This window comes from Nerophis ophidion, linkage group LG10 (assembly GCF_033978795.1).
Source record: "Nerophis ophidion isolate RoL-2023_Sa linkage group LG10, RoL_Noph_v1.0, whole genome shotgun sequence".
In the NCBI taxonomy this organism is placed as follows: domain Eukaryota; kingdom Metazoa; phylum Chordata; class Actinopteri; order Syngnathiformes; family Syngnathidae; genus Nerophis; species Nerophis ophidion.
This window is the reverse complement of record NC_084620.1, coordinates 34,863,634-34,880,580: the sequence shown is the minus strand read 5'-3', so window position 1 is coordinate 34,880,580 and position 16,947 is coordinate 34,863,634. Positions and strand designations below refer to the sequence as shown.

Genomic DNA, 16,947 nt, shown 5'->3' with positions numbered 1-16,947 from the left:
TACGTTAGCGTAAAGACTTTGTTCGATTCGGTCATGATTAGTGAAACGCCTGTTTCGATTTATAAAAATAATAAAACTTACATTGACGCTCCGCAAAAAAGTCGAGTGTTTCTAAATCGTATTCAGATGCCGCCGACCGAATCTTTGCGTGAGAAATGGGATTTGGAAGCGTACGGGATGGAGGGATCTTTTGGATTTGTATTCAGATACGAAATGGGTGATATCTGCTTATTTCAGCTAAAAGAAAGAAGAGACGGAAGCCCTTTCTCGATATTTTCATCGTTATCTACCGTGGATTGGGAAGTTTTTGGTGGACACGCACACACACGCACACACACACACACACACACACGCACACACGCACGCACGCACGCACGCACGCACGCACACACGCACACACGCACACACGCACACACGCACACACGCACACACACACACACACACACACACAGGAGGGGTACAAAGGAGGATTCAGTTTTTATGGGAGCTTGAGAATGTCGTATGAATAGCAACTGGCCACCCATTTGACCGTTTAAATGTTTACGATCGTCTGAAACAACTTCCATACCTCACGAAAACATATTTAAACAGATGGAAAAAACTATCGCAGAACACAGTGTCACGTAGCAACTGGTCTTTACGGTCGTTTGAATCAACAGGTCAGTTTGGGGTACAAAGCAGGGTTCAGTTTTTACTGACTTCCCATCTGGCAGTTTAAATGTTTATGATCGTCTGAAACAACAGGTCAGTTTGGGGTACAAAGGAGGGTTCAGTTTTTATGAGAGCTTGAGAATGTCGTATGAATAGCAACTGGCCACCCATTTGACCGTTTAAATGTTTACGATTGTCTGAAACAACTTCCATACCTCACGAAAACATATTTAAACAGATGGAGAACTAGAGCAGAACACAGTGTAACCGCGATTTGCAAAATGAAAGGTAATTTCTTTTTTTTTTTCATTCCTTGTAACACGTCTGTTTAATGTTACTATAATAAGTATTTATTCGAACTAAAAACAGTCGAACATCGAGTTGAAATTCACCCACCACCAAGGGATCTCCTAACAGAGTCTCCAATCCTTTTGTGTAAGTACCGATTTTTTTTTTTTTTACTGTATTCATTTCATTACCTCCGTTTTTACCACATTATTAGACAATGGTTTAACTCCGTTTAAGCATTTAAACGTTAAAAGCATTGCACGTGTACGACGATGTAATACCTTTTTTTTTTTTAACAGCCGATGACGACGAAGTGAAAGACGAAGAACTTTGTTTGATCGATCTTACAAAGTTGGAAGATGATTATCGAGGTGTGTTTAAACCTTCGAATTATTTAATATTGTGTGTATTCATTATTTTGTTTTATAGAGGATTCGCCGGAAGAGACCAACGCGATCCCTTTAACCCAATCCCAGTCTGGTGAGTCAAATAATTCTCATTTTTACAAGAAAAAAAAACATGCGGTATACGACACATATATACATATATTTACTTACAGATTTTCCGTTTACATCTCTTGCTCACTGGTCTCCCTTAACGCTGGAGGGTCCGTCAACGGCCATTCCAGGCAGAGGAGAAGGCTTGATTGCGCCAAAGACTCCAGACATCGAATCCTTGCTCCGTGGGGAAATCATCGAAAACGACGGTGAATGTCCAACAGGCACCCGCTGTAAGTTTTTCTCGTTTTCTGTAAGCTTTTTAAGATTCTCAGGAGCTTTAAAGAGCTCCTCTCATTCCAATGTCTTTCGCTCAAATGAATTTCGCGCCTAAGGGGAATGGGCGGGGACTGATTCCGGAGGTGGGCGGTTGTTTCCGGCTATGCTTGCATGAGAGGAGATGACAGCGCCACATGTGGTTAAAGCCGGTATATATTAATTTTTTTTTTTTTTTTTTTTTTTTTTTTTTTCCACAGGCAACAAACGCAGGAGGAAGCGTAGATGCGCCCGCCAGCTCGACAAACATGATAGAAACAGAAGAAGGCTGAAACAGTACTATCGTATACTGGCTCGCACTCTCATGAAGATGGCAGACATGATTTGATACATACTGGTTTGTTATATCTGTTCCATTCGAATTATTTTTTCTTTTTTTTCTTTAGAGAAATATAATGGGTGTAGTTCCATCTGAATTAGATGTAGTTATTGAAGAAGATGAAGACGTTTGTAATCATCATTTAGATCCAAACAACCAGATAGAATGGGAACCAAACAATGATCCGTCTTTGCAAGATGATATTAATGTGTTAAATTCAAACACAAACACACAAGCCTCTACACAGCATCACGAGGTGTTGGGAGGGGCGACACCCTCGGGGGAATGTTTGGATTTTTCGGAGGTGGTGGGGGTCATGCAGAACCAACCGTCAACGGCTGACCAATCAATTTCAAATGAGACCCAGAGGGGTGATGGGGTAAATGTCTTGAGGAGGGAAACATTCAACAATATACAACTATCCAGCGTTTTAACTTTTCCTCAAAACAACGATGTAACAGATTACGCCACATTTTACCGCGGAGTCTTGGGGAGCCTTAAAAAGCTGACACAGATGGTAACTAAGGAAGCTAGACCCGACGATATCATTCAATTGGAGTTATCCGGTGAAAGTGCAAATCAACACACTTCATTTACATTTCGAAACGATGCCGGGGCTGTGATGAATGCTTTTCAAGATGTGTTAGATCTGTTGGTACAATCAAACGTTGAAATATTGAACGATGAAGAAATACAGGTGATGGTCCAGGTGATACATAACCCTCGGGGTGGTGTAAGAAGAAAAATCGAAACCCTTTTGGAACATGAAATCCACAGAAAAAAAGCTCGTTATCTTTACAATCCATTAAACTCGAATAATCAACTATGTTTTGCCATTAGCCTAGCAAGTCTGTTACATCCTGAATTTACAGATAGCCAGGCTGTGGCGGAGGCTGAAAAAATACAGAGAAAAGCGGGCTTAGACGAACAGACTTCCGTCACTTTCAGTCATATTCGTGAATTTGAAAAAGTGGTACGTCGTAAAATTGTCATACTGTACAGAGAAGAGGGCCAACGACCCCTCTCACGGTTCGAGACGGATTACCCAAAATCAGAAAATCCGTTGTATCTGTATTTATCTCAGAATCATTACAGCGGTATCATTAACATTAAAGGTTTTTTGTCAAAACCGCACGTTTGTCACTACTGTTACCAAGGGTACGACAAACCCGACAGACACAAATGCGACGGCTATTGCTTGGTCTGTACACAAAACGGGTGTGTAAAAATAGAGGGGAAAACTGTGCTTTGCAGGGATTGCAACATGTGGTGTCGTTCTCCTGCATGTCTCCTCAGACACAGGGTAAAACACCGGGTTATGGAAAAACTCGTCAGCAACTGCGATCGGCGAAAGAAATGCCTTAAATGCAACCTATTTTACGATGTACCTGTGGCTACAGGTATCGCTAAACACACGTGCCCTAAGTTAAAATGTCAAATATGTAAAGAAGAGCTACCTCGCAGTGACTCAGAGACACCTGAAACACGACATCTTTGCTATATACAACCCCAACCACGTGAAGTAAACCACAATGATAATATCATATTCTATGATTTTGAGACGTTTGTCGATGACAATCACACTCACATTCCCTTTCTAGTCTGTACCAAGACGCTGCAAGGAGAAGAGTGGTGTGCTTTTGGACTGGATTGTGTTACAGTTTTCCTCAATCATTTCAGGAAACCTCGTTATCTTAAATCTACATTTATAGCCCACAATTCGAGAGGATTTGACGGTTACTTGATTCTGAGAGGCATGGTACGGCTGGGTATAGCACCCTTAATTATCATGCAGGGGAGTAAAGTTCTCTGTTTTAAAGACCCTGATTTTTTGCAAAAATACATTGACTCGCTTTCCTTCCTTACCATGCCGCTTAGCGCTATGCCAAAAGCGTTAGGACTCGGTGATTGCTGGTCCAAGGGGTATTTTCCTCACAAATTTAGTTCGGAGGAACATTTAAATTATGTCGGAAAATACCCCGCAATCAGCAATTACGGTGTAGAACGCATGACACCTGTTGAACGCACCAAGTTTGAGACGTGGTATCAAAATGAGAAAAGCGAGGTCTTTGATTTTCAAAAACAAGCGGTACACTACTGTAAAAACGACGTCAATGTTCTTCGTGAGGGTTGCATCAAATTTAGAGCCGAGTTTACGAGCGAGACGGGTGTTGACCCCTTCTCCCGTATCACCATAGCCTCGGCCTGCATGAAGGTGTTTGTGACTAATTTCCTCGAGCCGCGTTCTCTAGCCATACCTTCCCCGGATAACTACCGAGGGTTGTGTAAAAAATACTCACACACCAGCATCCAATGGTTAGAATGGGAGTCGCATCGTCGTGGTATTTTCATTCAGCATGCTTTAAACAAAGGCGAAAAACAGATGGGGGCATACTTTGTGGATGGGTTTGCTATAATCGGTGGCAAACCATTCGTCTGGGAATTTCAGGGGTGTTTTTATCACGGATGCCCGACGTGTTTCGAACCCGGTGCTGTATGCCCTTTGACAAACACACCGTTCGAGGAGTTGCACAAGGCTACCGAGAAAAAAATGAAAGCGTTAAAGCGTGACCACAAGGTCAACATCATCGTCATCAGAGAGCACGAGTGGAATGAAATGAAAAAATCAAACCCTAGGGTAATAGACTTTCTCAAAACACGCAATTACCCCGCACCTCTCATGCCTCGAGACGCTCTTTATGGAGGTAGGACAAGCGCCTTTTGCTTGAGGCACACGGCGGGTGAGAACCAGCGTGTATTGTATGAGGATGTCACCTCTCTCTACCCGTACGTCAACAGCGCATTTCCTTACCCCCTGGGTCATCCTGTCATCATCCACACGGATTTTGACGATGTTGGAAACTATTTCGGTCTGGTCAGAGCCGTTGTTCACCCTCCTCGAGGTCTCTATTTCCCTGTGCTACCCTACAGAACGGTCAAGGGTAAACTAGTGTTTACACTTTGCCGCACATGCGCAGAAAACAATAACCAGCAGGAACCCTGCGAACATGATGAGGAAGGAAGGGCATTGACGGGAGTCTGGGTCACGCTCGAATTCAACAAAGCTTTACAGTTGGGATACAGAGTCGGTAAGATTACGGAGGTGTGGCACTTTGAAGAACGGAGCGAAACCGTTTTTACGGGTTATGTTCAAACTTTCCTAAAGGGTAAGCAAGAAGCTTCAGGGTATCCCAAAGAAGCCGTCGATGCAGAAAGCAGGGAAAAGTACATTCGTGAATATCGTGAAAATCAGGGAATACAGCTGGATGCTGAAAAAATCGAACCCAACCCTGCCAAGAGACAAATGTCAAAACTCTGTTTAAACAGCCTTTGGGGAAAGTTTGCGGAGAGGTGCAATAGAACTCAGACCACCTTGGTGAGAAAAAGTGAAGTATTTTTCGACTTTGTATTTTCAGGAAAATATCAGGTTGAATATTTTTCCTTTCTCAACGAGCAAATTGCTATGGTGCAATGGCAATACAGTAAAAACAGCGTGGTGCTTCCCGGTAACACAAATAATGTATTTGTCGCTGCTTTTACCACCGCTTACGCACGTTTGAAAATGTACGGTTACCTAGAGGGGTTGCAAGAGAGAGTTCTTTACACAGACACCGATAGTCTAATCTACACGGTAAACGAGGGGGAAGTTTCTCTGGAGACGGGGTCCTATCTAGGCGATTTGACGGATGAGTTGGGAGGAGACAGCATTCACGAATTCGTCTCCGCCGGTCCAAAGAGTTATGCCTACCAAACCCTGCAGGGTAAAAAAACTGTGGTGCGTGCCAAAGGAATCACTCAAACCTGCGAGTGTTGTGAGAGCGTCAACTTTGACAGCGTTAAAGATTTGGTGAAGGGCTATCTGGAGGAAGACAAAACAGGTGCGATCTACACCCCTCATCACCAAATTGTTCGTGATAAAAGGGGGTTCCTTTTAAATAACTCGTCTTTCGAAAAAAAGTTTCGAGTGGTGTATGACAAAAGACGTCTCTTTCCCGACGGGAAAACTTTACCTTTCGGGTATTAGAGAGGAAATGGAAAAAATGGAACGAGTAGACTTTGATCCCAGATTTCATACACCTTTTTCATGCCTGGTTGTAGGACCTAGTGGTTGCGGAAAGACTTTTTTTGTAAAATGTGTATTGGAAAATTGTGAACACGTCATGAATTCTGTACCCGACAACATTGTGTGGATTTATACATCTTTCCAATTCATGTATGCTGAATTAAAAAAGATGAATAAAAAAATAAAATTTGTTGAAGGACTGCCTGATTCCTTTGAAGATGAAAACTTGTTTCCGGACGATCAGACCCATTTGGTGATTTTGGACGATGTTATTTTTCAAGCCTCAAATCACCCCGAAGTGGTTAAAATTTTCACGCAGTATAGACATCATAGAAATATGAGCGTTATGATGCTGACCCAGAATGTTTTTCATCAGGGAAAATTTTCACGCACCATTAGCTTAAACTGTAATTATATGATACTGTTTAAGAATCCGCGGGACAGATTGCAGATTAACGTGTTGGCACAGCAAATGTTCCCCGCACAAAAAAGTTTTTTCTTGGAAAGTTTTGCGGATGCTACTTTGGATGCTCATGGCTATTTATTGGTCGACCTGACACCTTTCTGTCCAGAACAATACAGAGTGAGGTCGGGCGTGCTTCCGCACCAGTGGCCCGTTGTCTACGTGCCAAAAACATAATGTCAAAGCGTGTAAAGAGGAACGGTCCCATGTTAAAAGCTCTGTACCATGCCACACCACAAAAACGTCGAGATATTCTGAGTCACGGCTCACCAGACTTTATCCAGACGCTGTGTGAAATTGCTTTAAACATTCTGAAGGGTAATGTGCCCTTATCACCGTCTCAATTTGCTCAGCTTAAAAAACAAAAGAAAATCATCCGACTGCTGGCTGATAAAAGGACTGGACTGAAACGCAAACGCCAGACTCTGATGAAACAGTCGGGCGGTTTTCTTCTACCCTTACTGGCCACCGTCGTACCGTTTATAGGGAATCTTATCGGTGGATTGAGCGGAAAAGGTTGAAGATGAAAAAGGCTCAAAAATTGTTTCTCCTATCCCCCCAACAATTAAATCGTCTGACTCGCCCGGAGCCGACCATCAGAGACTCGGCGGAGGATGATCTAGATGTTAAAATGAGAGCCGTCTTAAACGAACCCGGAATGAATCCTCATGAAAGAATAAAAATATACGATACCCTGCTGCAGAGATATCTCGGCCTGTTGAAGCAGGGGCAACGGGAGGAGAAAAGGATGACTCTGACTTTACACAAGGATTTGCGGGGTGAACCATGGAATGACTCTGAGGATAAACCGGAGGATAAACCAGAGGATAAACCGATGGATAAACCGGAGGATAAACCTCGGAATACTGGCGGGGGGTCAAAGGATGTCACGATGATCGAAGTTCTGAAAATCCTCCCCCGACGCGACCGTAACAACGCCGAGTACATTATGAAAAAATTATCCGAGAATGATAAGGGGTGGACCTCTAAAGGAGAGTTTGTTCAAAACGGTACACCGGTGCAGGGATCTCATATGATCGATTTACTGAAACACCTGATGCAACGGTCCAAAAATCCACAGACCCGCACGCCTGAGGGTTGGAGAAAATTTTTAACAGCGTTGACGGAGCTAAATGTCCCCACATCGACCATTCATAACCCCAGAGCACGAGATCAATACAGACGTCTGAAAGCGGATGGAGAGTTTGAATCAGAATGGGTGGAAAAAGAAACATTTCTATCCCCCGAGAGGAAAAGAAGAGGTAGAAAAGTGACATTGTCCCCACATTGGTTAAACCTTGAATGAATGATGACAAAACTCTTGTTTCAATAAAATGTTTTTTTATTCATCAAACGCAGTGTGTACAGCATTTTCATTTCAACGGTTCAAAAAAGTTTCTAAACAACAGACGTCTTGTACGCCACAACGACTACTATTATTCTTATTCGTGCTAGTACAACATTGAATTTTTTTAACCAGGGTATATGCTTCAAGATCATTTTTTACTACATCATCTGTGTATAAAGACAAAACTTGTTCAAAAGACAGTCCGCAAAATCGATGGTGCAGATAATAAACGCAGTGTTGACCGCACACTGTGGACAAAGGGTGTTGAAGCTGTAGGTTGTGGTACAATATACGGTCAGAACGATTTTCCAAAAAGTTCAAGATGCTCCGAGGGTAGTAATCAAAATCGGGAGAAAATCCATAAGAATCAAAAAAAGTGGCGGTCCCATCTTCCTCCAGAGTCATCGATAACCAGTGCTCCCCCGGTCGATGTCCTTCGTGGGTGTTGACGATAAAGTAGGAGGGTGGGGTAAAGGAGCGAGTCAGTGAGGGGAGTTGGTCGGAGGCCCATACACCACAGAAAACATTCCCCAACACTCGTCGCAGAAGCTTCTCCAGTTGATGGTTATTCATCTCCGTCGTCAATAATAATCCACCAGCACTTGTCGTTTGGAATCAATTTCCAAAATAGAATCGTAACATGCGTAAACCACAAGAGTGACCGTGTTGGGTAAGGGTACTCTGAATCTCATTTCCAACCTCAAAGTGCCATTAGAAACCCGAGACAATGCGTCGCTGTCCTCTCCCGGATTGAGATTGAACACAAACAGCGAATAACCCCGTTCAAAATCTTGTCTGTTGATGCACAGAGGTAAATCTTTCATATGCCTCCCTGTAGCGGTAAACATGTTGTAAAACTCTCTGACCGAAGCCCCCTGGTTAAATTGTGGTTGGAAAGCTTTGGAGGGAATTTGTTTTCCCGCGTGACAGAGGGTGATGTATTCTGCGTTAAAATGCTGGAAATTAAAGGGTGAGAGATCTCTTCTTCCTGTGAAAGCTTCATGATTTACCATACCCAAAACAATGTATTTAGGCATCGTGCCCAAAAACAAATTTTCTTGGGTGCATACTCTGGAATTTTCAGGGATAGAGTAGGTTTTCACGCTGACCCGTGACAAAGGGTAGAGTGCGTTTCCTTTGAGTAAGGCCGAGGCGTGCCCCAATCGTACGGCCGGCGAAACGGTGACCTTTTTTGTGAAGAGAGAGGCACCCAGCACTTTCAGACGGAAAGTACCGTCCGCAGCCCCTGTGAGACAAAAGGCGTCGCTGGCACGCGTGAGTTTGATCCTCAGATCCACCGAGTTGAGAAGGAGTCTCTCGCTGAAAAGAATGTCTGCGTGGAGGGGTCCTAGTAGCTGAACCTCTTTAGATTCAGCCGTGTAACCGGCTCTGATGTTGAGTCCTTTGTTTGGTCCGTTCGCTGTTTCTATAGAGTCTATTGAGCCGCCGGTGTCTTTGTGGAATAACCCGGCTGAGAATTGACTTCTGAGTGTGGCTTCAGAATAGTTTAGTAGCGTTTCAATTATCGCCCTGTATGGGTGTGTGGCGCTGGATTGAGAAATCAGTCTTTCCCCGAGCATAATGTCGCATTGGCTGAAGATGGTGTTTAGAGGATAATTGATGAGACCCACATTGGCGTCGTTTGGGATATTTGATCCATCGGCGCGGGTAATTTTAACCCGCAGGTAAAGTAATGTGTCATTCAGATCCAAGTACTTTTCACCTTCTCCCGGGATGAAAAATTCAATAGGACCCCCGTCAGTGATGGCGGATAGCGGTAGGACTTCTGTGTAGGATTTATCATCGATAGACATCTGAGTCATAGGAGCTGAAAATAAATCCAGCTCGGCCATCGTGCATTCGGCCGAATTTTGATGTAAAAGAGCCATCTTTTTTCTTTTTTTTTTAAAATATATCGTGTGAGGGAACGACGGTCCTTCTCTTTGAAAACCTTTTACCGACTGATTTTCTTCTCCCCAGATGACGGCGTTTTTTACCACTCGTTGAGAGACGTCGTCCCGGGGGTCTCTTTCGGGGTTGTCTAGCCAGGACCATTATTCCTCCTGATCCGTCTTGTACCCCACTACCCATTTTTCCAACGGCATGACTGAATACGTCGGAAGCGATATTTTTTGCCGCTGTTTTAAGATGAGGTTTGACCAGGGCAAAACCTCTTTTCACCAGAGGTGATACAAAACGAAACAACCTGGAAAACACGGAGCCTATCCCACGCCCGTACATCACAGGTGAACCTGTGAAACCGGGGAGGGAACCCCCCACTTGGCTTTCGTAATAACCCACTAAACGTAGAGGGTCGTGCATGGGTTGACTCATTCTCATTGTTGTTGGTTTTACTTTCTAACGGGTCTAAAGTGGAGCTTCGCGATGGTCTTTCCAAAGGTGAAGTCGACGTGTTTGTTCTGATCAGATTTAATCTCCACCCTGATGTTTTCAATGTGATTTTTCGAGACGGGTAAATAGTAGGCGGGGTTAAAACACTTGGTGACAATCTCACCGTAAGCTCCCTCTACACTCACGATTCTCAAAAGAGGAGCATAAGCGTCGCCTACTATCTGAGGTCGCACCACGTCACTGTAACAGTAGAGATGGTAGAAACCGGCGTTTATATCCGCGGGATAGGGGGCCGACCCACGGTCAAAGTTGATCCACTTTCCAGGTTTCACTCCCATGATGTAAGCCAGGGAAGGGGAAAAACGAAAATGAGTTTGACCCCCTGATTGATAGGAGATTCGCTTTTTAACATCGTCAAAGGCTATCCTCACATCGTTGTCAATTTTTTGTAAAGATTCATTCAGTTCATTTATGAATCGTGTAATGTTCTCATAACATCCCCCTCTCAATTCTTGACGGTAAACTATCCCCATTCCAGGATTGCTTTCAGGTCCCACCGGTGGAGGTCTCTTTAGCCATTCATAAAATGCTCCGTTAGAAACATTATACCATGAGCGAGGGTATGAAATCTCTGTTAAGGCCACCTCCCATGAGCCTGCTAAATCTATATGTTGACTTAAATCTATCTGGTAATGGGAACTTTTGTTTTCTTTAAATACGTTGAGGCTGGCGTTGGAGGGTAAGGTGAGGTAAAAACCCTCGTTGCAGGAATGATCCATAATGCTCGATGATCTTTAGACTGTGAGGCTCATCAAAGGCATCAGATTGTTTTATACATTTGTAAGGAGGTCAGCGTCCACCCAACTGTTGAATTTTTCGGGCCAGTTTTTCCAGTGCACTAGAACTTGTTTTTTGCCACCGACCGTACGTCGTTTTAGAATTTCCTCCACATGATAGCGCTTGTCCTCGCTCTCTTTTACTTTCTGCAACTCGGCTTCGTAAAAAGAACCCTCTATTATTTCACCGTCAAAATCTTTCAGTCTGTATGCCGGGGGAGATCGAGGGAGACGTCGTGTTATTGTAAACACCTCGTCTGTAAAACTCTGTTCATATTTTTTATCAAACACTCCTCTCACTTTGGATATTCTCACCATATCTCCCGTGGCAAATTTGTATTTGCGTTTGAATGCTGTGAATGAGCCGTAGAGATTCTCAAACACTTGAGGGGTATTTTCCAAAGTCACATCCACCGGTTTCATTTTAATACTGCTGTGATATCCGTGATTGTAGCTTTTTACCAAGTCTTGTAAGACGTCTAGGTAGCGCCTGGTGTTGTTGGCTGTAAAATATCTCCACATTCTCCCTTTCAGAGTACGATTAAATCTTTCAACCACCGAAGCTTTGAGATCGCTGGCCGTAGAAAAATGTACAATATTGTGTTTCTTCATCAGAGCTTGAAAACTCTTGTTAAAAAATTCTTTTCCCGCGTCGGTTTGGAGTTTGCGAGGAATCTGACTTTCCCCCAACACCGATTGAAACGATTCAACCACCTCCACGGACGTCTTTCTCCTCAAAACCCTCACATAGGCCTTCTTGGAAAATACATCTATGACCGTTAATAAATAATTATAACCGTCGTTATATTCAGCCAAGGCTTGCATGTCACAGAGGTCGGCTTGAAACTGGGTTAAAGGTCGCGGGACAAAGACTCTGTTTCTTGGAAAATGAATGCGAACCGGTTTATGGAGTGTATAGGCGTCCTGTCCCGTTAAATATTCTTGAACTTTTTCTTTTGTGACACGTTGCCCCGTTTCATCCTGCACAGCTCGACGGAGTCGATCTACCCCTCCAAAACTACCCGGGTGTGCGGGTGTATAGTATGCTTTTTCCATAGCTTTCTCCATTGTGGAAAGACAAAGAGAAATGAACTCGTGTTGCTTGGTACACATCTCTTTTATTCATTCATGGAAACAACACAATGAATCTAAAACAGTTTGTTTTTATTCATTCATGGACACCACACAGCGAATCTAAAACAATTTTTCTATAAACTATAAACTATAATCAAGGTTTGATGTAAAACAGGTATACCGTAGGTGAATTTAATCGCTTCGTGCAGTTTTTGTAGTTCAAACAAAACGTTGACGGGGATGTCGCATCGTAGACGATACATCGACATATCAACAAACAGAGCATATAAAATGAACACGTGATAAGTAGAAGGTTGAAAAGACTTTTCTTTAGACCATTCCTTCAAAATTGTTTCAAAAATGTCAAAGTCAAAAGCATGAGAGACAACGGATTTCCAGGTAGCTTCCCAGGTAGGCTTAGAGCGGGCATAATCAAGAATAATTTGTAGTTTTTGAGGTTTGTCTCGTTTTAGAACATACGCTTCCATCGCGTCAATCAACGGGTAAATAACAGCGTGGTTCTCGATAGAGTTTACAAGTTTTCTCCAATAATTACCCATCTTTTTTGTAATTATTCCAACACTCTGTCACCATATCCAGATGTCTCAAAATCGTTTCATCACCCCGTACCAACTCGTTGTACACGTCATCTATGGCCCACCAGACATTTCTCTCAGATTTCAGTTGAGACAGCAGAGAGTCGGCGTAGGATTCGACCCTTGAATCCTCAGCCTCGATGCGACGAAGCATCAGCAAGCGTTGAATGGCTTGAATGAATTTAGACGTACGCAGAGTCTTGATGAGTCCGTCGTAGTTGTACAGGAGAAAGTCCTCTTCATAGGGTTCCAGGCACGGGTGGTTTCTCTGGCTCGGATGGTTCACCCGACAACCGTAACATTCGCTCTGCCTGAACTGGCGGATGGCCTCGTTGAGGAGATGAAACACGGCCGTTTTCACCGTGCTGGTGAAAAGCAACCACTTCCCCCCATCGGTTTCATCATCGATGTGCAACGGGGGGTCCAAGAGTGACAGGGATGGTGACGGGGGTGGTGGCGGGGACGGCGGAGGTGTTATGATGATCAGGTCATTCTCCTTTTCCTCCTCCTTCCTATCGTCATCTGGCAAAGACTGCGTAGCGTTGTCGGTTTTCACCCCCCATCTGCAGAAACATCTGCCGAAGCGACACGTCTCATCGTCGCTCACCACGTCCGATCCAGCCGTCGTTTCAGGAGGGTTAAAGATCTCGGCCATGTTTGCTTCATCAGTCGTGTTTACGGATGGTTTGAAATCGTCCTGTGGTATAAGACGGGTCTTTACGCGTCTGATGGTCTTGTTTGCCATTTTCTTGTTTGAGATCCGTGCGTTCAAAAAAGGGAGCCAATATGGTCTGGTCGAAAAAAAAAATTGCAGGGTGGGGGTTGTTTTTATAGGGAGGGTCGAAAAAAAAAGTCTCGACCAATCAAACTAACGCTATGATTTTCAAAGGGTATTGGACGAGTCGGAGGAGGGGGTGTTTCCTTGAAGGTTATTGGTTGAAACTGAAGCGGGGGAGGTCCTTTCGTCCTCCGTCGGGGGTGTGGTCTCAAAGGACAACTTTCTTCTCGTCGTCAGCATGCTTTTCCATTGTCGACTGCTTCGGAACAAGTCGTTTATTTTCTCCTTCATCGACGCCATTCGCTCTCGCCATGCCACGATGGGTACGACCACCAACGGTGTAAACACCCCGCATTCATCGTTGAAAGACTCCAGGGAAAAGACATCGGGCTCGGTCCACTGAGCCGGATAGGTACCGGTGATTTTTGGAGCACGGAGACTGGCACGTAAAAACCAACGACCCGAGGCTGAAGATTTCGTCTCCCAGGTAGCGCTGAACAGAATTCTTCTCTCATTCAACTCATCCATCGTCGGGTAAGTAAACAAGCTTCCTTTTACGCGTTTATCCACCGGTGAAGGATCACGCCACAGGAAATCGGGCATTGCCAGTCTTAAAACTTCCCAATCCACGGTAGATAACGATGAAAATATCGAGAAAGGGCTTCCGTCTCTTCTTTCTTTTAGCTGAAATAAGCAGATATCACCCATTTCGTATCTGAATACAAATCCAAAAGATCCCTCCATCCCGTACGCTGCCAAGTCCCATTTCTCACGCAAAGACTCGGTCGGCGGCATCCGAATACGATTTAGAAACACTCGACTTTTTTGCGGAGCGTCAATGTAAGTTTTATTATTTTTATAAATCGAAACAGGCGTTTCACTAATCATGACCGAATCGAACAAAGTCTTTACGCTAACGTATAAAGCTCCAAATAATGACTAAGCCTTACACCGCCCTTTTGTACCCCTCCTCTGCGTGTGTGTGTGTGTGTGTGTGTGTGTGTGTGTGTGTGTGTGTGTGCGTGTGTGTGTGTATGTGTGTGTGTGTGTGAAGTGCGTGCGTGTCCACATCTCCACACGTAACATTCCCAGCCATCAATACATCGAAATCTGGAAGTTGTTTCAAACGATCGTAAACATTTAAACTATCAAATATATGGTCACATGCTGCTCAGATGACATTGCTTTCTTAAAAAAACTGAACCCTCCTCTGTTCCCTGTCAGGTCTTAACTCCACCCTCTTCCTGGTTTAACCACTCCCACCGCAGGTCTTAACTCTGCCCTCTTTCTGTTTAAAACTCCACCCTCTTCCTGGTTCAACCACTCCCACCGCAGGTCTTAACTCCACCCTCTTCCGGGTAAGCCACACCCACTTGACCTTGACATTTGAACCTGACATTTGAACCTGACCTTTAACCTTGACCTTTAACCTTGACCCCTCATAAATCATTAACCTTTGAACTTGACCCCTCATAAATCATTGACCTTTGACCTTGAGGGGTCATAAATCATTGATTTATGGGGGGTCATAAATCACTTTTGACTAAAGGTAGGGACTTAACTTCTCTGATATGAATTTGTCCATTTGGATAGAATAGATAAAAAGGGAGGAGGAGTAGCACTCTATATTGATAAAAATCTAAACTTTATTAAAGTTGAAAATATGACATCTATCATTGAACAAGTAATGGAATGTATAACGGTAGAGATTATAAGAGAAGGAAGAAAAAATATCCTAGTTAGTTGTATATATAGAACTCCGGGATCCAAAATGGAAACCTTCACCAAAGCTATGGAAGGATTATTTTATAAATTGAATAAAAAAGGAATATTTATTAGTGGAGACTTTAACATTGACTTAATACATACAAGTAGCAATAGAGAAACAGCTGAATTTGTAGACACAATGCACAGTATGAGTTTGATATCTTTGATAAATAAACCAACAAGAATCACATCACATAGTGCCACCCTAATTGACAATATATTTACCAATATAATGGATGACAACCTAATATGTGGAATCTTGATGAATGATTTAAGTGATCATCTCCCAGTCTTTGTGGTCTACAACTGTGCCTGTAAAATAAAAATCAAGAATGAATGTGAAACTGTCTATAAAAGAATCATAACAGAGAAAACGCTCAACAAATTCAAGAATGAACTACAAAAGCAAATTGGAATACTATTTATGATAAAAAAGAAGTTAATACAGTTTATGAATAATTCTTAAACACATTTAAAATACTATATGATGGAAATTGTCGAGTAGTAAATTATAAAAGGAAGTCAAAGTACGGCGAGTTTAAACCGTGGATGACTAAAGGACTCCAAAACGCCTGTAAAAAAAAGAATATTTTATATAAGGAATTTATAAAAAATAGAACTTTAGTAAATGAAAATGAATATAAAAAATATAAAAATAAACTAATCAATATAATCAGAATGTGTAAAAAAGATTATTATAAACTGGAATATAACAAGAATAATATAAGAGGTGTATGGAAAATATTAAATGGTATTATCAGAAATAAAAATGATGATAATCAATACCCACCATACTTTATGGAAAATAACAACATGATGAAGGATAAGGAGGTGATAGTAAATACATTTAATGATTATTTTATAAATATTGGACCGAAACTAGCAGAAGAGATAAAGGTAGAAGGGACAAAAATAGATGCAGCAGATTATATCAACCCAAACCCTAAAACAATGTTTTTAAAACCAGTAGTAGAAAGAGAAATCAGGGACATAGTCAAAAGTTTTAAGAACAAAACAAGCAAAAATGTGGATGATATAGACATGCAAACTTTAAAGTATGTGATAGATGGAATTAGTGCTCCATTAGCGTATCTATTTAACCTTTCATTTGAAATGGGAGTATTTCCTCAACTAATGAAAATTGCAAAAGTTGTTCCTATTCACAAAGCGGGAGACGGACACTTATTCACAAACTACAGACCAATCTCAATACTACCACAGTTCTCCAAAATATTAAAACATATATTTATAAATAGATTCGATGGCTTTGTAGAAAAAAATGAATTATTAACAGATAGGCAGTATGGTTTCAGGAATAATCGATCAACAGCACAAGCATTAACAGATTTAATTGAATAAATAACTGATAGTATTGATAAAAATAAATATACAATAGGAGTATTCTTAGATCTTAAGAAGGCTTTTGATACAGTAGACCATAGTATTCTTATTAGAAAAATGGAAAAATATGGTTTTAGGGGTATTGTTCTGGAATGGATAAAAGTTATTTATCTGATAGAAAGCAATTTGTACAGATATCACAAAAAAAATCATGTTGGTTAGATATTAAATGTGGGGTACCACAGGGGTCAGTCTTAGAGCCCAAGATGTTCATCATGTATATAAATGATGTTTGTAA

General features: G+C 42.4%; 1 protein-coding gene and 1 long non-coding RNA gene across 2 annotated transcripts; both read left to right on the top strand.

Annotated features, from left to right (window-relative positions):
- Positions 1-802: 802 nt before the first annotated feature.
- On the top strand, positions 803-1,410 carry LOC133559895 (uncharacterized). The gene is made up of 4 exons (XR_009808313.1): positions 803-939; positions 1,021-1,086; positions 1,239-1,310; positions 1,369-1,410. It is a non-coding gene; the product is annotated as an uncharacterized LOC133559895 (long non-coding RNA).
- An 81-nt stretch (positions 1,411-1,491) lies between these two features.
- LOC133560729 (uncharacterized) lies at positions 1,492-6,232 on the top strand. The gene is made up of 2 exons (XM_061913581.1): positions 1,492-1,669; positions 1,913-6,232. Exon 2 carries the CDS (start codon positions 2,108-2,110, stop codon positions 6,053-6,055), a length of 3,948 nt encoding a protein of 1,315 aa, XP_061769565.1. The 5' UTR covers positions 1,492-1,669; positions 1,913-2,107; the 3' UTR covers positions 6,056-6,232.
- Positions 6,233-16,947: the final 10,715 nt, after the last annotated feature.

Bases quoted from the DNA above. Each gene is read 5' to 3' on its own strand.
- LOC133560729 (XM_061913581.1), top strand. From the start codon at position 2,108: ATGGGTGTAGTTCCATCTGAATTAGATGTAGTTATTGAAGAAGATGAA.